The sequence below is a fragment of the Cibotium barometz genome, chromosome 32, assembly GCF_041138505.1.
Source record: "Cibotium barometz isolate CiBa-2024 chromosome 32, ASM4113850v1, whole genome shotgun sequence".
NCBI classification, from domain to species: Eukaryota; Viridiplantae; Streptophyta; class Polypodiopsida; order Cyatheales; family Cibotiaceae; genus Cibotium; species Cibotium barometz.
In genome coordinates, this window is record NC_141077.1 from 12,909,519 (window position 1) to 12,936,711 (window position 27,193).

Genomic DNA, 27,193 nt, shown 5'->3' on the forward strand with positions numbered 1-27,193 from the left:
CTCTGCTCTGCACCTCAGCTGAAGACCACTCTTTCCTACACCACCAGTACACTGCCAGTTCCCAAAGCAAAACCACAGGTACACCTCTGAACCTTCCTGCCTCTCTGATCGCTAACCACACCTCACCAGAGAAGCATCCCTCCAATCACTGTCAACACCTACAGCCAGCCCAACATCCAGTCCAAGCCACAGCACCGAGGTGGCTCCCTCTTCTACCTTCCAGGCGGTTCTCCTACCAGTCGGAACCACACCTTGCCACAGTAGCCATCTCCGGCGGCCAGAAACAAACCAAGGCCCCACTCCCAAACTCTCCCTCTTTTACCTTCATGCCCCCCACGCCAGGCACCATAGGCAGCCTCCTTAGTTGACGTATCCAGTCACCAGAAAACCGAGACCAACTCCCTCTTTCTTTTTCGTTTGACGCCCTCTCTAGCTGACGTACTCGGCCACGCCGCAGCACCTCCTAGCGGCTTCCCTAGGCGGCCATCTTCACACTCTTCCTTTGGCTACCCACTGCCTCTTACTGTCGTCCCAGCCACCGCTCCACAAACTCTGCTCTGTGGCAGCCCACTTCTCTACCTCTTTTCCTCAACACCAGCACCTAGGCGGCCTCCACACGCCAGCCTATGCTTTAACACCTGTAGCTGCGCCAGCATCTGCTATCCATCCTGTCCCAGCAGTATCACCAGCTGCGCCAAAGAAAAACCCCCCCTTCAACACGGCGGCTTCACCTCTTGTCTCCAGCTGCGCCGACTCTCCACGATTCGCCAACTTTCATCTATCAGCCGCACACAGAGGTGGCCTTCCAGCCCCTCTCACTTCGCTATCGTCCTCTGTACCCGCCTTGTTCTCTCTCCGCAGCTGCTCTTCACCAGAACCCTGCTACCAGTTGCAGCCCGTCAGCCCTCCTACGCCAGCTGCGCTCACCAGGGCGCCTGCCTTCGCTGCAATTCAATCAGAGCCCCCCCTTCAAAACAAGGCGACGTTTCCTTTATCTCCAGTCAGCTACGCCGACTCGCACTCGCCAGCTTCGCTTCACGTGCATCGCCAACTTCCAGAAGATGCGCTGGCAGCAGCTCAAACCTCCCACGTAGCTATGCCTTCTTATGGCCACGTTATATTATATTTTTATTTTGCTTCTAAGGCCTAAGAGATGGCCACCCTCACACCTCCATTTCACACCAATCTCAAGCTACATTGGCCACACCAATATTTTATGGCCCAAGCCTCCATACACCTTCAAACACAGCTTCGATGCCCATTCTATTTCTTGGACGCGCACACACTTCAAGACGACCAAGCAGCTGATACCACCTCCAGTGAACCTCGTTCCGGACAGGCCTGTGCTTTCAGAATCTCAACATTGTCCCTGCACATACACTTCGATCAAAACCAAAAGCTTGATTGCCGTATCCATGACGCCCACACTGAGTCAATGGGTGCTCCCATGACTTTACCACAACACGAACATCACTCATGTACACATGTACAAGTTGAGGTTGAGGTTCCCCAAAAACTTCACACACCGTCTTTCTTCTTTTTCTCTTCTCCTTCGGGCCTCGTCCTCTCTCCTTTGTTGTTCCATCTGAAAGAAGAGGGAGATGTAGTCGGGTGCTGCTGGAGGTGTAGAAGGACGTGCTGCTGCTGCCTCCAAGAGTTGGAGACGCTCCATGAGTAGCTGGTTCTGAGCTCTAAGAAGAGCTATGGTGTCTGCTGTAGGCGGAAGAACGAGGTCTCCTTCGGGGGAGACGTCTTCCGGCTGATGAGTACTCTCTCCTGTAGACATGATGCTGAAGTCGATGGTCGTGCCGGAACGCAATCTAACCATCCAAGGATGACCCCACGCTAGGATACGGTGTGTGTGGACTATCTGAATCTGATACCAATGTGATATGCAGCGGAAGTCTTTGTATTGGAAGATCCTATCACACAAATGCTCACACCGTCTTTTGTATCCTGAGTTTCGTGAGTTTAGCAATCCATTTCAATACTTCAAACTTTAAAGAGTTGAGAGAGAGAGATATGAGAACTGTACACCAGATTGGATCCCGAATTACCCACTGAAGGGCCCCCTATCCCGATAACGAGATAGTATTTACTTTATTTCTTTAGAGAGAATGACTGTGGACTGTAGATAAGCCAAACGCAAGATCTCGGAAGATCGGAGAGTGGCTGATCTGTACACTGCTGTAAAAACACCTCGATGACCTGATCTCGAGCCTATGCACTCTTCCCAAGGGCATGAGGAAGGGCTGCAGACCTGAGGCTGAGAGAAGAAGAAGGTGGACTATTCTACACTATGTTAGAATGCTGAAAACACTTATGAATGCTGTGTTACCTTCACCAGATGACTACAGCATGTATGGATGATGGACAGAAGGCTGGACACTGATGCAAACTACAGATTCAGGGCTGGAAACTGCTGTAGACTGATTCTTCAAGGCTGGAAACTGCTGTGAACAGAAACGCAAGCCTGTAGAGATGCTGTGGACTGAAACACATGAGAAAACAGAGGCTACAAGCTGCTACTGTACGGCTGGACAAAAAACGCAGGACTGCTGTACGGCTGGGCAAAAACGCAAGACTGCTGTGCTGTTTGCTGGCGTTGAACTGTGCTGAATTGTGTGCTGAATCTGGGCCTGAATTGATGCTGAATCAGGGCTGAATGGATGCTGAAGGCAGGCGCCTAGGGCTGACTGAAGCTAGGGTTTCTCAAGGGACTGGAGAAGCAAGCTTATGAGCTCCAAGGGCTGGATTAGTCTAGGGCTGAAAGCAAGGGTGCTCCTAGGGCTGAGGAGGAGAGCTCTTAGCACAATGAAGACTGAATGAGAAAATAGGCTCTATGCAAGCCTATTTATACTAATTGGAGGTTGGTCATTTAATAAAGTTTTATATTTATAAATGCCCAATAATGCAAATAATGCTAAATAAATACTATTAAATATGAAAAAAATACCAGATAAATCCTAGTAAATTCCCTAAGGCTTTTGGGATGTTCTAAATGATGCACAGGCATACGCATGCATACTATGCAGGATGATGCAGAGTGCTTTCTGATGCAAACCCTAAGGCTTCTACTGACTCTACATGCATGAATGATTCTCTCCAAGTGGGTTAAGGGACTTGACTGACTGACTGACCCGCTAAGGCTGAGGAATGACCTACGTAGCTCGTGCCTGACTTATCCTGGACTAAGGATGTACAATGGGGTCATGGCGTACGACAATTATCATCCTATTGGGTTCTAAAACTGTACAACTGTTGCACTTCTGATGATGAGCCATCTTGTCACCATGCATGAGTGCACAGTGCATGTGACAGTTCCACTTTCACAGGGTCATGACAGGTATAATTCTTTAATCTCCTGGTGAAACTAGAGACTAGGGTGCTTTGTTGTTCCTTGGTTACCCTTGAGTAGTGCAATTCTTGTTGTGATGGTGAAGATAGTCAAAGAAGAGACAAATGGTCCAATGGAGACTAGAAAGAGTTGTTTTCTTTGAAGATCTTGGGAGGTTCATGCCAATTCAAGGAGGATCCAAGTGATGGGTTGTACCATGGACCAAGCTTTTGTCCACATGTGTGATATGCAGCGGAAGTCTTTGTATTGGAAGATCCTGTCACACAAATGCTCACACCGTCTTCTGTATCCTGAGTTTCGTGAGTTTAGTAATCCACTTTAATACTTCAAACTTTAAAGGGATATGAGAACTGTACACCAGATTGGTCCCGAATTACCCACTGAAGGGCCCCCTATCTCGATACCGAGATAGTATTTGCTTTATTTCTTTAGAGAGAATGACTGTGGACTGTAGATATGCCAAATGCAAGATCTCGGAGGATCGGAAGCCTGGCTGAACTGTACACGGCTGTAGAAACACCTCGATGCACTGATCTCAAGCCTATGCACTCTTCCCAAGGGCATGAGGAAGGGCTGCACACCTGAGGTTGAGAAAAGGAGATGGTGGACTGTTCTAAGCTATGTTAGAATGCTGTAAATGCTTATGAATGCTTGGTTACCTTCACTAGAGGGTTGGTGTATGACTGAATGATGCACGGAAGGCTGAATATTGATGTAAACTGCTATAGGACTGTAAACGCATGAAAGGACTGCTGGAAATCTGCAAACGCAGGGCTGTGGAGCAGTTCTCTGGCGTTGGACTGATGCTGAACTGAAATGCAATGCTACTAGGCTGCTGCTGGACAGAAACGCTGACCTGAAGGGCTGAAAATCTGTAAACGCAGGCTGATCTGTAGGCGGCTGATTCACATGCAGAAAACGCAGGTGTTTATGCTGAGTCGGGGCTGATCTGATGCGCTTATGGCTGTAGGGACTACTGAATAGCATGCGTTGGAGAACCAAGGTTGGCTGAAGCAAACTCAAGCTCTCCAAGGGTTGGATGAGACTAGTCTAGTGCTGAAGGCAAGGGAACTCCTAGGGCTGAGGAGGAAAGCTCTTAGCACACTGAAGACTGAATGAGAAACTAAGCCCTATGCAAGCCTATTTATACTAACTAGAGGCTGGTCAAGTTGGCTGGTCATTTATTTAATAAAGTTTATATTTATAAATGACAATAAATGCTAAATAAATACTATAAAATATGAAAAAAATACCAGATAAATCCTAGTAAGTTCCCTAAGGCTTCAGGGATGTTCTAAATGATGCACAGGCATATGAATACATATTATGCAAGATGCAGAGTGCTTCTGATGCAAACCCTAAGGCTTCTATTCACTCTACATGCATGAATGATTCTCTACAAGTGGGTTAAGGGACTTGACTGACTGACCTGCTAAGGCTGAGGAATGACCTACGTAGCTCGTGCCTGACTTTGTCAGAATATGCAGCGGAAACGACAACCAAACTTGGGTAGACAAGAGCAAGTAGACTGCAGAAAATAATCAGCACAAGAAACACAGAGAGAGAGGTGTGTAAACTCTTCTCTATACACAAGATCCCGAAAAACTGAATGAGAAAGTGGTGGGGGCTGAGGGGCAATATATACATCTCCATGTGAGCAGTCGGCCAGCTCCAGAAGGTGCCCAGGACTGTGAAAAATGCCCACGACTGCTGAAAATAGCAGTCGGCCAGCTACAAATGCCTACGCCTACTCAGAAGAAGTCGGCCAGCAGCCCAGATGCACACGACTGAGGAAAGTCCAGTCGGCCAGCATTGGGATGCTCCTGGCATCACCTGGCAGCCCTCCAGCCACTAGGAAAAAATGGGAAAAATAGAAAAAAAATACGGGGACTGTGGAAAAATGATATACTGGCGGGCACACCCACAACAAAGGCCCTGGTGTATACAAATAGACAGGAGATGACTTCTAACACCCCCTCTCAGCTCCTGGCTGTGTAACCAACCCCAAGGAGCTGGAGTGCTGCCTGAGCGTAGCCTGAGGTAGAGACTTCGTGAAGAGGTCCGCCGCATTGTCCTCCGTCGAACAATAAAGTAGCAAGATGTCGCCCGCCAAGATCTTCTCACGTACAAAGTGATACTGTATCTCTATATGCTTGGTCCGGGCATGGAAAACCGGGTTCCGAGCAATAGCTATACAACTCTGGTTATCACACTGGATGACTGTGGGCTCCCTCTGTGGAAACCCCATCTCGCCTAGCAGCCTCCGTAGCCATACAACCTCACAAGCAGCACCACAAGCAGCCCGATACTCTGTCTCTGTCGAAGAAAGGGCAATAGTTGGCTGCTTCTTGCTGCTCCAAGAAACTGCTCCTGAGCCGAGGGTAAAAGTGTATCCTGAAGTAGACCTCCTCGTGTCTGGTTCTCCTCCCCAATCTGAGTCACTCCAACCTTGGAGCTTGACTCCATTCCCTCCCGTGTAAAAGAGTCCCAGATCCTTCGTACTCTGCAGATACCGCAAGATCCGCAATCCTGCGTCCCAATGAGTCTTCAATGGCGTCTGCATAAAAGAGCTCAACAGCCCCACGGAGAAGCTCAAGTCCAATCTGGTGTTCAGCAACCAGATCAATGAACCAACCAACTTCCGGTACTGCAAGGCATCAACTGGCTCACAAGGATCTGTAACGGTTAACTTTGTGTTCGGGTCCATCGGCGAAGTAATAGGCTTGCAGTTCTCCATCCCAAAGGCCTCAAGCAACTCATGAACATACCACTGCTGAGAGAAACCCCCTCTGGGTCTGCCAGATCTCCAATCCCAAAAAGAAGTAGAGTAAGCCTAAGTCGGTCATCTCAAACTCCTTTGACAAGGCAGCCTTCGTCATTCCAATGTGCTCCACATGACCGCCGGTGAGAATGAGATCATCCACATAAAGGATGATGAGTGTGACCATGCCGCGTTCCCGAAAGAGATACAGGTTCGGATCTGCAACCAATCTCTGGAATCCAGTCCGAATAAAGAAGGAATCAATCTTCTGATTCCAAGCCCTGGGAGCCTGCTTAAGACCATACAAGGCCTTACGTAACCTGTAAACCATCCCTTCCGATCTTGGAACAATAAAGCCTGGAGGCTGCTCAACATACACCTCCTCCAGCAGGTCACCATTAAGGAACGCAGATTTTACATCCATCTGGTACACGAGCCACCTCCTGCATGTCACCATTAAGGAACGCAGATTTTACATCCATCTGGTACACGGGCCACCTCTGAGAAGAAGCAAGGGCAAGAACGGTCCGAAATGTGGTCATCCGCGCTGTCGGTGCAAAGGTATCCTCGTAGTCGATGCCTGGCCGCTGAGCATAACCCTTAGCCACGAGCCTGGCTTTGTGTTTGTCCACCGACCCATCAGCCGCGTACTTGGTCTTACAGACCCATTTGACACCAATGACTGACCGCTTTGACGGCCTCGGTACCAACTCCCAAGTGTTCTTCTTCTCGATGGCGTCTAGTTCCACCTGCATGGCTTCCCTCCAAGTATCTTGTGAAAGGGCTTCCTTTACGGAAGTGGGCTCTTTATCCCGCATGATACGAGACATAAGAGCATAGTTCACCTGAAGAAGCTCCGCCGTGTTGCTTTTATCTCGGACTCGATGTGATCTTCGAGGGCCGTCCTCTGTGGTCCACTCGGAGGGTAGCTCCGTGACACCTGACTCCCGAAGGGTGTCTAACAACCACCTAGGTACTCGAACAGATCGTGGAGCCTCCTGTGGTCGCGGGGGCTCACCTCCAGCTGCGGGCTCAACCTCCTGTGATGACTGAGGTGGATCAACTGGAGTGGTAGGCTGGGGATCATCATCAGACTCCTCTGGATCTCCAAGAAGTGGCGGCTCCTCGACAGTGGATGCTGGAACATGCTCGTCAAAGACCACATCCCGGCTGACAACAATCTCGTTCCTCTCTGGATCATACAACCTGTATCCTTGGAAAGAGAGTTATACCCCACAAATACCAGCTTGCGGGACTTGGAGTCAAGCTTCCCCCTCTGCTTCTTCGGAACATGTAGATACGCGTCACTCCCGAAGACACGGAAGTGCGAGACATCGGGTTTCCTGCCAAAATATGCCTCAAATGGAGTCATATGGGGTACAGAAGTCGTCGGAGAGCGGTTTATGGTATGGACAGCCGTTGCCACAGCCTCACCCCAAATTGGACGAGGCAGATCACGATGCTCCAGCATGGTCCTCGCCATCTCTACCACAGTCCTATTCTTACGTTCAACAACTCCATTCTCCGAAGGCGATCCAGTATTGGCCAATTCCCTCTTGATGCCATGATCTGCACAAAACCGGAAAAATACAGTCGAGGAGAATTCACCTCCTTTGTCAGCCCTGAGAGTCTTGACCTGAAATCCAGACTCTTTCTCCACCATCACGTGCCAATCCTTGAACCAAGCAAAAGCCTGGTCCTTCTGGGAAAGAAAGTAGACCCAAGTGAATCTGGTACAATCATCAACAAGCAGCATGAAGTAGAGAGATCCTCCCAAGGATGGTATCTGTTGTGGTCCACACAAGTCAGTGTGAATCAACTCCAAAGGTTTCGAAGCCCGCCTGGAAGCCTGCTTCGGAAAGGATTCCCTATGCTGCTTACCACGTATGCAAGAACTGCAACGTCCTTGCCTACTACCAACATCTGGCAAGCCAACCACCATCTGGTCCCGGAAGGCGCGCCGCAAAGCATCCACATTTAAGTGGCCAAAACGAAAGTGCCACAAATCTCCGACCTGAGAGCCTGTCAGTGAGGAGAGTGCAGAGAGCTTGTAGATGCCATTCTCCACACCGCCTTCCCAAACAACTTTGCCTGTCTCACGGTCCCTTAGAGCAACTGAATGCTCCTCAAATTCCACCCGAAAGCCAGTCTTGCATACCTCATGCACTGACAAAAGATGAAAGCCCAGAGCAGGGACATAAAGAACACGGGAAGCATGCTTGCTCCCCTTGCCGTCGGGAATAATCTCCATCCGGCCCTCACTATGTATCGGAATAGTGGAGTTATCGCCAATAAAAATACGACCTGACTGCCGTTTCAGATCCAGAAAGAAGTCACGGGATGGAGTCATGTGCCTGGAAGCACCACTGTCGAGAATCCATTCCCGGGTATCCTTCGCGGTGAAGCCAACTGCCTCCTCGCTCGAGAATGATGAATCATCGGAGTCCACCATCTCCAAGTGCACAAATGCCGGAGTCTTCACAGCTGAGGCTGAGGAATCAGCACTCTTCCCTGTCCGCTTAGGGCACTTCCTCTAGTAGTGGCCTTTCTCGCCACAATCATTACACGATCTTTCGGCCTTCAGCTTCTCTCGTTCTGGATCAAGCTTTTTTTAGGAAGACTTCTCCGGTGAAGCCTTCCCTTTGCCCTTGTTGGTATTACGGCCTTTCGACCGTTGGCCAGTTAAGGCCTCCGAACCTCCACCGTGAGGAGGGTTCGTGAAACGTTCCTCCTGGTCCAAGACCATTGGCACAAGCTCCTCACAAGTAATGGTGCTGAGCCTGCCACTCGTGATCAACGAGGAATAGAAAGCGGAATACTGACCAGGCAAGTGGGAAAGTAACGTGATGGCCATATCTTCGGATGATATCTCTTTCCCAGCTTGAAGGACTTCCTGCTGAAGGGCCTGCAACTTGTTAATGTGTTCCCGCATCGTCGAAGACTTTGCAGGGTTCATAACCCGCATCTGCACTTCCAAGGATATCCGCTTCATGGGTGACACCCTGTTGTACAAAGAAGCCAAGTGCTCCCATATGCCTCTCGCCAGCGTCATGTGCTTCACATGGTTGATCACCTGTGGTGTGCAATTGAGGAATATAAACGACCGGACCCTGGCGTTGACACGGTCCCACATGTGTGCCTGTGCCTCGCGGTTCTTCCTCGTCGATAATAACTCCCCTTCCTCAGCTTCCGGCCGTGGCACCCCTATGATAATAAAATCAGCAAGACATATAACTCCAAAACTGACTCCATCATGACCTTCCAGATGCCGTAATTGGACCCGTCCAACTGCCGATCCACTGGGAACGTGGGGAGAGTCGGAATCTTCACGTGCTTCTCAGCCATCTCTAGTAAATCTGCCATCTCGGAGAGTAACCTGAAAGGGTGGGTGGGCAGGAAAAAATCTGAAAATCGGAATATATGCAAGTTGCTGTCCAGCCCCTTTGCCCGCCTTCCTCTTGCACCTTCTCTTCCCGTTCAGCCCGAAACAGTCCACCGATCAGCGACCTGTTGCTCCCCCTCTTGCTCAGAAAAACGCCCAAGATCTCCTAGAGCCTAGGGCTCTGATACCATGTCAGAATATGCAGCGGAAATGACAACCAAACTTGGGTAGACAAGAGCAAGTAGACTGCAGAAAATAATCAGCACAAGAAACACAAAGAGATAGGTGTGTAAACTCTTCTCTATACACAAGATCCCGAAAAACTGAATGAGAAAGTGGTGGGGGCTGAGGGGCAATATATACATCTCCATGTGAGCAGTCGGCCAGCTCCAGAAGGTGCCCACGACTGTGAAAAATGCCCACGACTGCTGAAAATTGCAGTCGGCCAGCTACAGATGCCTACGCCTAGTCAGAACAGGTCGGCCAGCAGCCCAGATGCACACGACTGAGGAAAGTCCAGTCGGCCAGCATTGGGATGCTCCTGGCATCACCTGGCAGCCCTCCAGCCACTAGGAAAAAATGGAAAAAATAGGGAAAAAATATGGGGAGTGTGGAAAAATGATATACGGGCGGGCACACCCACAACAGAGGCCCTGGTGTATACAAATAGACAAGAGATGACTTCTAACAGACTTATCCTGGACTGAGGATGTACAATGGGGTCACAGCGTACGACAATTATCATCCTACTGGGTTCTAATAATGTACAACTGTTGCACTGCAGATGATGAGCCAGTTTGTCACCATGCACTGAGTGCAGAGTGCATGTGACATTCCCTCCTGCTTAGCTTGGCGGCACGTTCATGGCTTCCAAGTAGTCCGCCAATAACTGGGGATACTCCTGAAAGAACTCCTCGTCTAACCATACGGCTTCGTGGGTGCCTCGATCTCGGAATTTCGTATAGAACTGACGTATACGTCGACCGGAACCGTGCTTCCATCGATGAAGAAGGATCTGCTCGGCTCAATAACTTCTGCTTCGTCTACCACGTCTGACTACTGTTCATCTAAAACATCAAACACTTCTGGACCAACATATGGTTTTAGCCAAGAAACATGAAAAACATCATGCATGGTCCAACTAGTAGGCAAATTTAACTTCATGGAAACATCACTTAACTTTTTGACTATTAGAAAAGGGCCAAAACTACGGAATGTACACAAATAGACCCAATCCCCTTTCTTGAAGTGGATATCTCGTCTAAACTTATTTACCTGTCTGTGAACTGAATAAAGGCCAAGCTCAAAATTGAGCGCCAAACTGGGTTAAGTACCAAACTCTGCGGAATTGACAGACTGATCTTCTATGCTTGCTAAGTCTTTTCCAGAGATGTTGAGAATGGTAGACTCTTGACTGGTCTGGATGCTGGTCTTTCTACGAAGAACATCTGCTACTAGGTTATGCTGACCAGGGATGTACTTGATCATTCCTCCAAACTGGTGGAAGAGCTGGCCCTGTCTAGTGTGCTGAGCACTCCACTGGGCACTTGGCATCGTCGGGAGCCACTTAAGTGCTTGGTGGTCTGTGATGACTGTGAAAATGTGTCCATAAGGAACAGGTTTCAAATGTTTGCGAAATGACTGTTGTTCTAGCTTGCCCATGAAAGTCTTGGAAAGACAAGAGGGAAACTTGCTAGGAGGTTCTGCTAACTGTGGGATACTCGGTGGAAGATCATCCTTAAAAATGTCTGAATGAGAATAGGAGATCTGCTAACCGAGGGACTGAAGAAGATGAAAGCGGTTATCGATGAGATAGAAGCTGTTTGAGCATAAATTAATGCTCCTTCTACTGCTCCCTGGCACATAGCTCGTCGGGCCTGGAGATGAGAAATCATAGGAACGCCAAGAATGCTCCTATCCCCCCGAATCATGACGGGCTCAAGAAAACCTTTAGAAATAATAAAGGTGTCCTGCCCCCAATTGGAAATCTGACGAAACCATTGGATTTCTAAGATCATGTCACATCCCAAAAGAGGAGCGACAATGAAATCTCGCTGGAATGATGCCTTTTGAACTTGAAAAGAAAACTGCTGTGCCTGTTGAGATATGTGGGTGCGGAGACCAGGTGTAAACCCGTCTACCTCCAAATGATAGGACACTAAGGTACAGCTCATGTTGGTAGCCAACTGGGGAGAGATGGCGTCCTCAGAACTGTCCATGTCAAAAAGGATTATGAATTGTCGGCCCTTGGCAGAGCCATAAGCTCGGATCAAGCTTTTCTGTGTGGTTGTTGCCTCGGCCTCCTGCTTAGCATCAAGTACCACGGATGGCATGGGATGCATAGAAGGTAAGATCTGAACCGCATTGGTGGTAGCAGGCGGGTCTGGAGGAGCACGGGATACTGCGACAACTATGGCAGAAGGCTCTTTGGAGGCTTGCTCCGCTTGCCTTTTTGGACAATCCTTCTTACCATGCCCAATGGTGTGACAAAAAAAACATCGATTTTTTGACTGATACTGTCTTTGCTCCTCTGGAGGAAGATAGCCTCCAGTAATGCTTGCTTGAGCCTTTTCCTCAGGGGTCTTCTTAGGCTTGGATTCCTTACCCCCTCAGGGGTCTTCTTAGGCTTGGATTCCTTACCCCCTGAACTAGAGCTAGAACTGTTGTCTGTCTTAGTGTCTTTATAAGACGAGTTACCCTGTTGGGTTTGGTACTGGACTGTGATGATTGCTTGGGCTTGCCTCCGTTCAACTTCATTTCTTCATTCTGAGCGAGAGTCAGAGCCCGGTCATATGTACTTGGTTCAAAGTTACGAACTGTGAACCGATTGAGTCCAATCCACGAATGAATTGCTCCATCTTAGCCTCTGCAGATAGCCCTAACTACTATGCCAAAGTAATAACCTTATCGGAAAACTGAGGCATTGGGGATCCGTTCTGTCTGAGTCCATAGAACTCGTCTTTCAGACCGGTCATGTACAGGGGTGGGAGAACTCTGGTCTTCAGGTCATGGACAAAGATGTCCCAGTCAAAGGCTGTGACACCTGTGGCCTGGTCTGTATGAATACTAGACCAATGCTGCCACCAAGTGATTGCCTCACCAGTGAGATGGGGAGCCGCTAAGTGGACTTTGTCTTGTGGGTCTATGATCCTAGCTAATGGAAAATGAGCATTAAACTGATGAATAAATTGATTAACTGATGAATGATCACACTTACCATCATACTTACTGAAGTTTGGTTGACTGCAAATGATGGTGGTTGATGCTACTGCGGACTGCTAGCTGGTGACACCTATGACTGGGGAGACTGAGGAGAGCTGCTGATACCTCAAGTGTATGGCCTCCTTTTCTCGTTGGTGCTCGAGTAACATACGTTCTAAGATCAAGCTCACGTTGGTGTTTCAGAGCGGCGAGATCAGCCTGACGCCGCTCTTCGTCGATCCTGCATTGGGCTTCCTCATAGTCCCGTCTTTCTGCTTTTTCTCTTTTCCTTCGGGCCTCATCCTCTCTCCTTTGTTGTTCCATCTGAAAGAAGAGGGAGATGTAGTCGGGTGCTGCAGCTGGAGGTATAGAAGGACGTGCTGCTGCTGCCTCCAAGAGTTGAAGACGCTCCATGAGCAACTGGTTCTGAACTCTAAGAAGAGCTATGGTGTCTGCTGTAGGCGGAAGAACATGGTCTCCTTCGCGGGAGACATCTTCCGGCTGATGAGTACTCTCTTCTGTAGACATGATGCTGAAGTCGGTGGTCGTGCCGGAACGCAATCTAACCATCCAAGGATGCCCCCACGCTAGGATACGGTGTGTTTGGACAATCTGAATCTGATACCAATGTGATGCAGCGGAAGTCTTTGTATTGGAAGATCCTGTCACAAATGCTCACACCGTCTTTTGTATCCTGAGTTTCGTGAGTTTACCAATCCACTTTAATACTTCAAACTTTAGAGAGAGATGAGAGAGAGAGATGAGAACTAGACACCAGATTGGGTCCCGAATTACCCACTGAAGGGTCCCCTATCCCAATAACGAGATAGTATTTGCTTTATTTCTTTAGAGATAATGATTGTGGACTGTAGATAAGCCAAACGCAAGATCTCGGAGAATCGAAAGCCTGGCTAAACTGTACACGGCTGTAGAAACATCTCGATGCACTGATCTCAAGCCTATGCACTCTTCCCAAGGGCATGAGGAAGGGCTGCACACCTGAGGCTGAGAAAAGGAGATGGTGGACTGTTCTAAGCTATGTTAGAATGCTGTAAATGCTTATGAATGCTTGGTTACCTTCACCAGAGAGCTGGTGTATGACTGAATGATGCACGGAAGGCTGAATATTGATGTAAACTGCTGTAGGACTGAAAACGCATGAAAGGACTGCTGGAAATCTGCAAACGCAGGGCTGTGGAGCAGTTTTCTGGCGTTGGACTGATGCTGAACTGAAACGCAATGCTACTGGGCTGCTGCTGGACAGAAACGCTGACCTGAAGGGCTGAAAATCTGTAAACGCAGGCTGATCTGTATAGGCGGCTGATTCACATGCAGAAAACGCAGGTGTTTATGCTGAATCGGGGCTGATCTGATGCGCTTATGGCTGTTGGGACTACTGAATAGCATGCGTTGGAGAACCAAGGTTGGCTGAGGCAAACTCAAGCTCTCCAAGGGCTGGATGAGACTAGTCTAGTGCTGAAGGCAAGGGAACTCCTAAGGCTGAGGAGGAAAGCTCTTAGCACACTGAAGACTGAATGAGAAACTAAGCCCTAAATGAATACTATAAAATATGAAAAAATACCAGATAAATCCTAGTAAATTCCCTAAGGCTTCAGGGATGTTCTAAATGATGCACAGGCATATGAATGCATATTATGCAAGATGCAGAGTGCTTTCTGATGCAAACCGTAAGGCTTCTACTGACTCTACATGCATGAATGATTCTCTCCAAGTGGGTTAAGGGACTTGATTGACTGACCTGCTAAGGCTGAGGAATGACCTACGTAGCTCGTGCCTGACTTATCCTGGACTGAGGATATACAATGGGGTCACGACGTACGACAATTATCATCCTACTGGGTTCTAATAATGTACAACTGTTGCACTGCAGATGATGAGCCAGTTTGTCACCATGCACTGAGTGCAGAGTGCATGTGACAACATGGTCCTCCCATCCATAGATGGCAGTTTGTCACCATGCACTGAGTGCAGAGTGCATGTGACAACATGGTCCTCCCATCCATAGATGGGAGTCGATGATGAGGCTTAGTGCAAGTGCTAGCTATCATGAGTGCCTAAGTGTGCAAGATATGCTAGTTAAGTGCAATGCTTGTGAGTAATGCGAGTGTCACGCATGGATTATGAGGGCTCAAGGTATGCACGTGTGTTCTCCTTTATGTGAAAGCTTCAACTCCATGCTTTCTTTAACTCTTATGTCTGCTATGGTCAAGGGGGAAAAAAATGAGGAACTTTTTCATGCTGAGCTTTGTCGTGTGAGGGTTCGGTTGCTAACCACAGTGGATTGCCAAAAAGAATCGTAGGACAATCACTTGTGCATGCACCGTTCAAGGGAATCCACGTGATGGATCGTACCATGGACCAGGCTTTCGCCCACCATGGTCCCCCTATCCAAAGATAGATGTATGTCGGAAGGACAAGGATTCTATGCACGCACACTTTGAACTACTTTGGCTTTGAGCAAGTGATCGTGTTAGTAGTCTCACCATTTCGACAAATTGATGAAGGACAATCGTGGACATCTTCTTTGAAGGGTGTTTCCTCGAGAAGCTTCTATGTGGTGTACTTACATTCTTTGTGCGAGGGTTATTGTCACGATTGTGACTTAATCTCTCTAATTACTAGGGTTATTGTCACGATTGTGACTTAATCTCTCTAATTACTATTGATTAGACTTTAATCATTAAAAGGACACCAATGAAGAGCCACACCCTATCACAGGGATCATCATCATCACCAAAGGACACGTCTATTCAAAGAGACATCTATTGATCGAAGGACACATCTCTACGTCCAAAAGACGTGATTTTTAATTCAAGAGTCACACCATTACACTAAGGGATGTGCCTCTTCATTTATACCTATTCAGGCTCAATTAAACAAGGCCTTGTGTCTCAATACAACACACAACTTTCCACTCTAAGCATCTTTACTTTCAGTGTTATATCTTTAATAATGTCTTATAAATTTCTAATAGACTAAGAAGTCCTCACAATGGTATCAAAGCAAACAAACTCCAATCCATACAATGCTCCCAGTCAAACCCTAACTTAAAAAAATCAGCCAGCCTTAACCTTAAAATTAGCCTTAGCAAGGTTTGTACCGAAAAGCAAGAGAGAATGTCTCATCCAATTTTGGCCCCTTTGCCCAATTTTGCTTGATTTTCTTCCAATTTTCTACGACACAAATTTTTTTTAAAAAAAACATGGCAACACGTTGTAGCCTCACTAGGTGATCTTAGCCTAAACAAGTGTCTATCTGGTTCTTCTTCTCTCTTCCACACACATGCCCTGTAACTTCTGGAGGGCCTGGGAATTCCACAAAACACTCGACCATTATGCAATTATTAAACAATGGAATTGGCCACAGCCTTAAACACATGCCACTTAATCCACAAAACTAGAAAAGAGAGATGTGCCTAGCTGACACCGCATAGACACCAGAATGGACCGAACCCCTCCTTGGAGTATTTCATTATCCAAGGAGAAAAATAACATGTACAAGCTTTGGGAGCCTTATTGAAAAACATCTTTCCCACGTTGGATATGGCTATGGTGGACTTAAATATGAAGAGAAATGCTAAAAAAAACAAAGTTTTCATCCTTCAAAAACTTGCTTGAAGCTCAAACTCACCCAAGAGATGACTCTCTCATATTCAAATAAGCAAGAAAATACAACAATGCTATGTGTAGAGCTGAATTGACAAGTGTGAGGACACTTGTCTCACTTTTATCCTCTTATCTGTCACATGTCCCAAATCCAAAGGCCAAAAATTCCACAATCTTCAACTCTACAATTAGTAGCCCATTTGTCATAGGTACTTTGGAAACTCTTGGTATTTGCTCAATTCCAGACATAATGACGTGAACAAAATTTCCATCGGAGTCGCGCCAGAAATAGCAACTCTCCAAAATTTTAGGAGTGTGATCCTTTGTACTCTAGGATAATCCCTATTCCCAAAGCTTGTACTTTCCAAATATTTAGATGTCCTAGAGCCTTTGTATTCCAAGATAATCCCCCATTCCCAAAGCTTATACTTTCCAAATATTTAGATGTCCTAGAGCCTTTGTATTCCACGATAATCCCCCATTCCCAACAAATATTTACACGTCCTGGAGTCCACCAGACCCCTTTTATAGTGGGAAATGTCCACGCTTGTGACATCCTTCCCGGCTTCTTAAAAGTTGTCCGCAACTTTAAGCTTCAAGCCATATATCATTCTTTGGTATCTTCATGGCACATCTAGTTATGGTATCACTTATTCCAGTGGTTTTGATTTGGTGGGATTCACAGATAATAATTGGGCAAGTTGTCTTGATTCTCGCCGATCTACTTCTGGATATTGTTTTCTGCTTGGATCTAGAATGCTTTCCCTCAAAAACCAAGGACTATTGCTACATCATCTACTGAGGTTGAGTATAAGTCCTACCTTCTCTCCAAGTCTGAAGCTATGTGGATTCATCAGATTCTGGAACATTTATGTAGTGCACAGGATTCTCCTGTCACAATTTTCTAGGACTCCCTGAGTGCTATTGCTTTGGTACTGAACCTGGTGATTTGTGGTCGATCCAAACATATTGAAGTGCATTATCATTTTGTTTGAGACCGGATTGAACTTGGTCTTCTTCGCTCAGTGTATTGTTTTACCAAGGGCAACCTTGCAGATCTCTTCACCAAACCGCTCTCTCGTGCTTCTTTGGAGGTGTTACTTCAGCGTGCCGGCGTTGGTCCGCCCATGTGGCGCTGAAGAGGAGGTGTTGGAAATATTGTTCATCCTCAGATGGACTCCTTGCATGCTTGTATCTGGCCCATTTATAATGCCCTGCACTGCGCACTGCATATTTTATCTGCTATTTTTGCACCATTTTTAGGTGCCCTTTTTAGCATTTTTCAGCACTTTTTTCCAGGTCGGCCTGTAGGACCTGGCCAACCAGCTCATGAGGACTTATACAAATAGGTGCCTCATTCCCACATCATTTCATCTCTGATTTCAGCCCTCACTTGTACATACCTGCACTCACGGACCTCCCTCGTGCTGTACATTCATTCATATTCAGGTTCCTCATCGGCAGTCTACTATCTACACATATATGCTGTTTTATTCTCTGATTTCAGATTTACCACAGTAGCACCTATTTCTCACATTTCCTTGGTTTCAATCCCCCACTAGTGGACCTCAGAAGCCTATCTGAAAGGTGGGAACTTATCAATAGTATGGCTGCCTCGCACATCTTGCAGGCCAGCCTTCAAGACTAGTCAAATATCCTTTGCTCCTCCCTCGGGCCTTTCCCAAGTTTTCAATGTGGTTTTACTATGCAAGATTTCTCATGATTTTGACCACAGGTCGGCCTGTAGGACCTGGCCAACCAGCTCATGAGGACTTATATAAATAGGTGCCTCATTCCCACGTCATTTCATCTCTGATTTCAGCCCCAACTTGCACATACCAGCATTCACAGGCCTCCCTCGTGCTGTACCTTTATTCATATTCAGGTTCTTGATCATCCGCAGTCTACTATCTACACATATATGCTGTTTTACTCTCTGATTTCAGATTTACCACACTAGCACACATTTCTCACATTTCCTTGGTTCCAATCCCCCACCAGTGGACCCCAGAAGCCTATCTGAGTATAGTATGGCTGCCTGGCACATCTTGCAGGCAAGCCTTCAAGACTAGTCAACTATCCCATTCATAACTGTGATCAAAATCATGAGAAAGCTTGCACAGTAAAACCACATCAAAAACTAGGGAAAGGCCCGAGGGAGAAGCAAAAGGCAACCAGCTTCCCTAAAAATCCAGCCAACTAAGGGGCTTTCCCTACTGTCACGGACATCGACAGCCTTTAGAAATGACAGACGGAGGATTCCAGCACTGAGACTGACTGGCTGGATCATTTCAGAGTCTCTTCTGTCAGATTCCAGGTGACCGGCAAACCCAATGCCTGGTGAGGCATCTGTGACAAACGGAAGAACCAAACTAGAACACAGAGTCCAGACAGCAATACTCGGACCAACAAGAAGAAAAGAATGAGACCACATGCACTCAGGACACCAACAAAAGAAAACGATTCTCCAATAACTCGTTATCAACATTCGGTACTGCCATCAAAACAGTCAGATCATGTCATCTGTAAAAATCAGTAATAATGTCAGTACACACAATCGTACCATCTTTCCTTGCTTCTTCCGTGTGGTCCAGGGATTCCAAGCAATGCTTCTTAACAAGATTTAAATAAAGCTCCTCCTCCTCTTGTAATCTAAAATTGACTAAAACAGTTGCTCCATAGTGAAAAACGACTAGAAAAGGGCCTGATGTCCAGGAGGTTCCAACCTGCCACTTCAAGACTTAATTGTTGTCAGCAGTCGCTGAGAATAATAGGCGTCCACACAACAGGTTGTTATGGACAGCTATTGCAGAGATGTATTTGTATATGTGCGTATGTATGTATGCATATACATAAGCATGCATCCACGTGAGTATCTCCTAAGCGCGTGGACAACCAAACCAAATATACATAAGTATCCATGCATGTTAGTGCGTGTGTGTGTGTGTGTGTGTGTGTGTGTGTGTGTGTGTGTGCGCGCCCTAAGCAAACAGATAACCAAACAAACATAATGAAAAATACAGCTAACTGTGAGTTGAGTTGAACGCTCCTTACAGGTTTGTCTTGCTGATAAGTAGCCCCAACCGAGCAAAACTTACATCTCGCAACAAGGGTAACGCGAGAATAGTTGATTGTTTCCAAAAGCTCCTCATCCTTCAAGGCTTTCAATTCTACACTGGACAGCCCTGAACTATCAGCATCATTGCACTAACCCCTAAACCAGGCCAACAACAGCAATGTAAAGATATTCCTGGAACCTGAACCTAGCAAAAACCACCTTTACAAAGAAATCCTGCAACCCCTGCACTCAACCAAAAACCATATCCTGAACTCTTTGCTAAGCAAACAACAGGATTACACAGAGACGGCACTACCCCAATTAAGTCAAACAGCATCAACCCATTACCTTGGCAAAGGCTGTTACAAAGACATAAACCAGAAAAACGGCACAATGGCCAAGGAACCCAGAAACACTAAACAGCACCATTGCAAAGGCTACTGAAGAAATCCTAAAACCTAAACTAAGCAAATATTATTCCAGGGACCCGAACCCTAAACCAGGCAACACAAGAAAACCTAAACCTCCATCATTGCAAAAAACTAAACCCTAAACACCATTGCCATGACCTAAATCTTAAACATCATTCCAAGGATCTAATCCCCTAACAAGAACTTCTAAACCCTTAACCCTAAGCCCATTGACCAAAAAAAAAAAGTAGACCCTAAACCCTAAACACCCAAAAAACACCATTGCAAAGAAACCCGGTGAAAAGTACACAAAACTGCAGGGAAACAACTAACTTTAACAGCACCAACTACTAAGAAAACCAGAACCGTACGAGCAAAACGGATGCACAGAAACCCTAAACCAGGCAAACAGCACCCATTGCCTCACGTTGCATTAGCCACACAACATCAAATAAACCAGGAAAAATAGCGCATACTTCAAAGAAACCCGAACTAGACAAGAAAGTAAACACCATTCTGGAAGGGAAAAAGAACAGACCTTCTAGAGATGTAAAAGGCCTTCATAGGGATGGACTGGTCTCCTCTTTGAAGGTGTGAAGGGCGCAAGAGCAATCTGTTATGCCGGAGAGGGCTGTCCTCCATAGCCTTGTTGAGATTCTGGAAGCGCTGATCTACCTTAGGGTTAGCGATGACAGGACGAGCTTGATGTTGGTGGGTGGGCTTTCTGAGGATGTGAGGGGGGCCCTCTTCCATGCGTGCGAGCTCAGTCGCATCCTCCAACATAATCCTGTTGCTGTTGTCGGGCGAAGATGCCATCTGAGTGAAGCATCGGACCCTCAGTAGTTGAGAAGCCCGTCTGAGAGCACCCAAAGCCATCTAGTCCTCGAACCCAGTGACAGGGGAACCCAGATGAGTAGTGCCCTGAGCAATAGGTGGAAAGCTTCTTGTGCAAGCAAATGCTTTGGGTGTCCCCACAACAATACTAGTATATATGGATAATTTATTGGGGTCTTTTCTTGTACAATACTAATATACTACTACTCAAACCAGTGGTATGTAAAAGACATTAAGAAGCAAAACTCAGGAATGGAAGCCGGAATACAAAGGGTCAAATCAAGATTGGAAGCTAAAGGGTCAAATCAGGATTGGAAGCTGGAATGAAAGTCAAAATACAAACGGTCAAATCGATGGGATTTTTTCCTCTTATTTTTTAGAAATCCAGGATTTCTTTTTTCTCTCCTCTCCTTGTGCCTTGGTTGTCCATGGTTAATATGTAATAGATGTAGATAATATGGTATCTCCATGAGACACACAAATTGGAGAATATTTTAATGTGTTTATTGAACCAAGATCTATCTAGATAAAAGTACACCTTAAGGAAATAACGCTTTCGTGTTAAATTACTTTACACCTTATGAGACTACATAAAGAGAATTTGGTTGTGATTATCCATCAACATCGACGACCTATGAAAGGACATAGACTATAAATAGAGAATTTGGCTATGATTATCCATCAGCATGGAAAGAAGAATGCTATTAGAAGTTTTTAAAAAAAGTACATTTGTTAGAGTTTCGAGACTATTTATCAAAAACAAGGAGGATGCTTTGATTGTGAATATAGGAAAATCATGGATAACAAGTTAACCAACATCAGTTCTTAATTAAATTAATCATTTTTACTACTTCAATGCTCCTTCTATGCATGTGTGTGTGAGTGAAAAAAGGAAAAGACCATACACAAGGTATGGTGGGAAGGTGACACGAGTCTTCCCTTAAAACTATATCATAGAGGAACAATCCATTTCATTATGTAGATAAGCACTTTTACTCATGAAAATGGAGGATAGCACTTTCAACATTTTTGTTGCTGAAAGTGGAGCAAAGGAGATTGTTATGGAGGCATATAACAAATAGCAATGTTGTTAGCCACTTCATTAATGGAGCCATATAATAGATAATAATGTTGCTAAACAACTTTTCGTACATGGTTCTTCAACCAACAATGTATGCACACTTTGTAATGAGCATTATTATTTATATTTTAATTTCCATCATTTCACATTGTAAGCATTATTAAGAATCTCCAAGTCCCATGGTCATAACATGAGAAACCCGCCTTAAAAAACAAAACGCTTATAAAAGCCTTCTAATTGGTCATGGGTATAAGGCACTTTGTGTTGTTATATTTATAGTAGTACTATACTATGAGGCCTTGTACTTATGCCATGGCCACTTTTGTCTCACTTGGTTTTTCACCATGGCCATCCAAGTGTGAATGAGTACCTTAGGGTTAGCTAGCATATAAGCAACCTCATCCCCAGTTTAGGGTTGCTTCTCGTGTACTTTCTCCTTAAACTTGTAGAGAGCTTCATCTCTCTCCTTTGAGCTTGCCAATTTCTCTCACACTCTATACCTCTGTGTTCTTTTCTTTGAGCATTGTGTGTGTGAGTCTAGCTCTATTTTGTGAGCTAACGATGGTATAAGAGTAGGCATCAAGCTTTGGTGGATTGTTCTTAGAGCTCTATCACCTACAACAAATCGACAGTGTTCGTTATACAACATCGTTGTCCGTACATCGTTAACTCTATCAAGTCGTCGGTTCTCCTATATTCGGCACCATCTACAAGCTCCTTCAAGTCACCGCTTCTCCTACATTCGCCGCATGGCAAGATCAGATCATCCCATTCAACAATTGCTCGCTTCTCCGATCAGCATTCAGGTTTACAACTAATTGATTCAACTGTTAAATCATGGGTTTCTTTAAGCGGCGATCCAACTGATCAATCGCCCAATTCCACTTTCTCGAATCGACTAATTCTACTTTTTTTTATCGACTAATTCCACTTTTTTTATTGACCGATGTCATTTTCTTTAATCAACCGATTCCACTTTTTCTGATTGCCCAATTTCACTTTCTTGGGTCACCTGATTCCACTATCTCAAATCGCCTATTTCCACTTTCTTGGATTACCTAATTCCACTTTCTCGAATCACCTAATTCCACTTTCTTAGATTGCCTAATTCCACTTTGTCAGATTTCCCGATTCCACTTTCTAAGATCGCTCAATTCTACTTTCTCAAATCGCCCGATCCTACTTTTTCTGCTCGTCGCGTTGATTCTACTTTTTCTAATTATTCAATTTCATTGGTGATCCAAGACTCCAATCAATGATTTGACTGTTAATTTCTAGTAGTTTACAAATTCTTTAGCACCTACTAACTTTAGTTTAAGATTTCTTTATGCATCTTTCCCTCTCAAATTCAACAGCAATCACGTATGGCCAATAACTTTGTAAAATAATTTGTTCAGATATTCTTTCCAAAGATGATAAATTCATAAATAGAATTACTCCATATGGTCAGAAATGTCCTTCTCTCAGAAAGGGCTTATGGGGTCTTGTTCAATGATGAGGCCTGCCCTACCAAACAGATTGTACTTTTTACTGGATGGACATGTATAACAAGTGTGATATTGCTTATCTAGCAGTAATACAATGAAAGATGCCTAGTTGTGGCATGCTAGGTTTGGCTGTACTTCTATTGGCAGTTTGATGCTTTTGTATAGAAACATAGGGTGTTAGAGGATCCTCCTCAACTTGATCCACCACACCACGATATGTTGAAGAATACATCCTTGCCAAACTTTATTGCCAACCTTTGTCAAAGAATGTAGCAAATAAATAGAGTTGATCACAAATTGTAGCTTATTGTTTATGGTAATTAATTTATTGGGTGATCCAATAAGTAAAAAGAATATCTTAGGTGAACCAAGTGTGATTAATTTGATTGTGAGTGAATCCAACCAAGTGTGACATGTGTAACACATGTAAGAAATGTGTGAGTTTGATTGTGAGTGAGTCCGATCAACTCTAAGACACGTGTGACGTGTGTAAAGGTTATGTGAATTTGATTGTGAGTGAGTCCGATCAACTTTTTTGAAATAATTCCTAATGAGGGTGACCCTAGTTGGTTATGAGTGAGTCCAACAAACTGTGACGCGTGTGAGACGTGTGGTATACTTTTAGAATACGTGTGATGCGTATGAAAACATTGTGAGTGAATCCAATGTACAAGTTTGATTGTGAGTGAATCCAATCAACTCTTTTGAATTAATAAGGGTGACCCCAGTTGGTTGTGAGTGAGTCCAACCAACTGTGACACGTGTGAGAGGTGTGGTATACTTTTTGAATATGTGTGATGCATATAAAAACATTGTGCATGAATCCAATGTGTGAGTTGATTATGAGTGAATCCAATGTACGAGTTTGATTGTGAGTGAATCCAATCAACTCTTTTGAATTAATAAGGGTGACCCTAGTTGGTTGTGAGTGAGTCCAACCAACTGTGACACGTGTAAGACGTGTGGTATACTTTTTAAATACGTGTGATGCATATAAAAACATTGTGCGTGAATCCAATGTGTGAGTTGATTGTGAGTGAGTCTGATCAACTCTAAGATACGTGTGATACATGTGAGGATATATGGGAGTGAATCCACTTAAATACATAATGACAAGAAATGTGTGAGTTTGATTGTGAGTGAGTCCGATCAACTCTAAGACACGTGACGCATGTAAAGGTTTTGTGAATTTGATCATGGTTAGACTCACTCACAATGTTTTTATATGCATCACACATTTGATGCATATGAAAACATTGTGCGTGAATCCAATGTGTGAGTTGATTGTGAGTGAGTCCGATCAACTCTAAGACACATGTGATGCGTTTGAGGATATATGGGAGTGAATCTACTTAAATACATAATGACATATATTTGTAAATATGTGTGACACATATGAAAACATTGTGAGTGAATCCAATGTGGGGAATAATTAATGTGTTTAATCACTCGTGTATGTGCTAATAGTATAACCGAGGACGTTTGTCTTCTCAACCGAGATGGAGAACTATCATGGGAGTGAGATTTTTCAGAATATTTTATCATGGGAGTGAATCCAATTAATTATGTGTGATGCATGGTTCATGTGTGAAGCATGGTAGTGAATGATTTCCATTTATTATAATTATTTTTGTGAGTGATTCCAAAGTAATTGGGATCTAACATCGTGGACTATGTTGAGTATAGATCATGAGTTCGAGACAACCAAGGTGGACATTGGTGGACGAGATTATTTAGCCAAGCACATGCGTGCTAAATATTTAATTTTGTATGGTTTGGCCCATTGTACATATGTTGGGCAAGGTTTATTTTTTTTTATGAGATGCTTTAAAAGCATTGGACTAAGGTTCAATTTTGTAAAAGTCCAATTTTAGAAAAGCTATGCTATTTATGGCTCCAAAGGATAAATTTATTAATATGATTTAAATGCTGTATGTGGGAGTGGAGCCACACACGTCGAAGGAAGATTGCACCTAGTCTTGTGTTCTTTGATTTATGCTCTTGATTTATGCTATGATGTTATGGTTAATTTCTTTTATTACCAAATTTGTGAAATAATCTAATCTCCATGTACCATGGTCCTAACAGTGGTATCAGAGCATGGTAGATTCAAGATTTGAATTTGGGTGCACGGTAAATTCAAAATTTCAATTTGGGTCTTCCAAAAGCTAATCTCAAAACCCTTACAAAAGCTTTAAAAGAAAGCTTTCACATCATAAAATTGGGTTACATAGTGCCAATTGTAGACATCAAATTTCTGCGAGAAAAGAAATTTAGCACAAGTGATCAACTAATGTTTTCTTCCTTGACTCCTTTGAAGATTCTTTCAACAAGTTATTTCTTGAGTTTGTTGTCCACATCGAAGCAATAATTTGATTATCATCTTTACCCTTCATGGGATGCCATCAACTTCAAGCACTTCAACGACCCTTCTTTCAAAATATACAGGAGTCAGTAAGTTTTCCACCTTTTCTATTTTATTTCTACAATTCCATAATATTTTACTTGTTTCTTTTGCAATGGCAATCTACCCACAACCACCCACCATCCAAGATAAAGTAAATACACTTCGAACTCAGTTGTTGAGTGAGAAGAGGCAAAGAGAAGATTTTGAGGGGAGATTTACTCGCAAGAAGCAACGGCGTACGTATTCCGAATCTGATTTTTTGGATTTTGATCGACCCTATTCAAATAACTGTGCGAGCTACTCTCAAAGCTCAAGAGTCTCGAAAGGGACACAAGATCAGCAGAAAAGCTTTTACTTTTCAAGATTATGATGGCAAAAAGGATACACACATCATACTCGCATGGTTGAGCCGACTTGATGGATTATTTTTCTGAGAAAGGTAAGGTTAAATGTGCTACAAATCATTTCGTATATAGTGCAGCTCTTTGGTGAAATGTGATTAGATAGAGCAAACGCAAACCAAAGTAATGGAAAGACTTCTAGAAGTAGAATGGCTTTGATGGGGCTCCAAAGTGGCAATATATTTGTATCATCATCCTCTTGAGTTGAGAAATTGTGTCTATCCATTTGGCACACACTTATTGGATAGTAAAATAGGTTGCGCTGATCCACATTCATCCCATCATGTTCTTCCATAGTTTGTGTAGGCATCACTTACACCTTTCTAGCCAAAGGATTATTTCTAATAGAGATATTGACCTTTTAAAAAGAGATATTAGCTTTGTGATTATGCCTAACACCTTTCTAACATAGATATTGGCATTGCGATTGTGTCACTGTCCTCTTGAGTTGTCATTAGTGTCTGCCCATTGGATGATGTGAGTGGTTGCACTAGTCTATGTTCGGACTAGCTTCTTCTTCTATAGTTCTTATAGGCATCACATACACCTTTCTAACAAAAGGACCATTTCTAACATAGATATTATTGACCTTTAAAAATCCATCAACTTGCACCATCCATGAGTTTACACATGGACTTTAGCATTTGTGGGCTCAAGTTTTGGTTTACCCATGGATTCCCATGTTTCATATGAAAGCAAGTTGTGATTTGCACCTATGTCAATATATGCTATGCTAGAGGCTTAGTTACCAGAGGTATAGATTTAAACTTTTAGCCTAGTTAGTTCAATGCCCAAGACTTGACCTTCTAGTGAAGTGAGTGCAACCATGTTCATATGTAAGGTTTTATTTTAGAACTTTTGTTTGGTTTTAGCCTCATAGGCTTTAACTTCATCTCTAGCTTGTTTTTTCTTCTTTTCTTCTTTTTTTCTAGCCTTTTCTTATCACCATCAAGAGTTTTAATTCCCATAGTTCTTTTTTTAGCTTACTCCTGTTGATGTATCGTTCCATTTTGACACAATCAAGAGTTTTAATTCTCATCGAGCCTTGTGAAGTGATCTACATGATGTGAATGGTGCCATACCCAGATATTTCAACTTCTTCTTCATCTTGAAACCAATGCCAAACATAAGGGCTAGATCCCTTTCCTTAGTTTCCTTCTTCTTGACATTTTTGTTAAACCATTTTT

The 27,193-nt window shown here is 44.5% G+C and overlaps 1 protein-coding gene across 2 annotated transcripts in view; it reads right to left on the reverse strand.

The window, feature by feature from the left end:
• The window catches only part of LOC147619840 (protein RETARDED ROOT GROWTH, mitochondrial-like), a 41,131-nt gene extending 20,343 nt beyond the window's left edge, over positions 1-20,788 (reverse strand). The window contains exons 1-3 of one of the 2 annotated variants that reach the window (XM_086825686.1): positions 20,335-20,788; positions 19,383-19,503; positions 18,892-19,054 (exon numbers count right to left, since the gene is read on the reverse strand). In XM_086825686.1, coding sequence (XP_086681812.1) covers positions 18,892-19,054; positions 19,383-19,503; positions 20,335-20,672 — 622 coding nt within the window. In that variant the 5' untranslated portion in view covers positions 20,673-20,788. Of the gene's footprint in view, positions 1-18,891; positions 19,061-19,382; positions 19,504-20,334 lie in introns of both variants that reach the window. The other variant, XM_086825685.1, reaches the window with a different exon arrangement.
• Between the last annotated feature and the right edge of the window lie 6,405 nt (positions 20,789-27,193).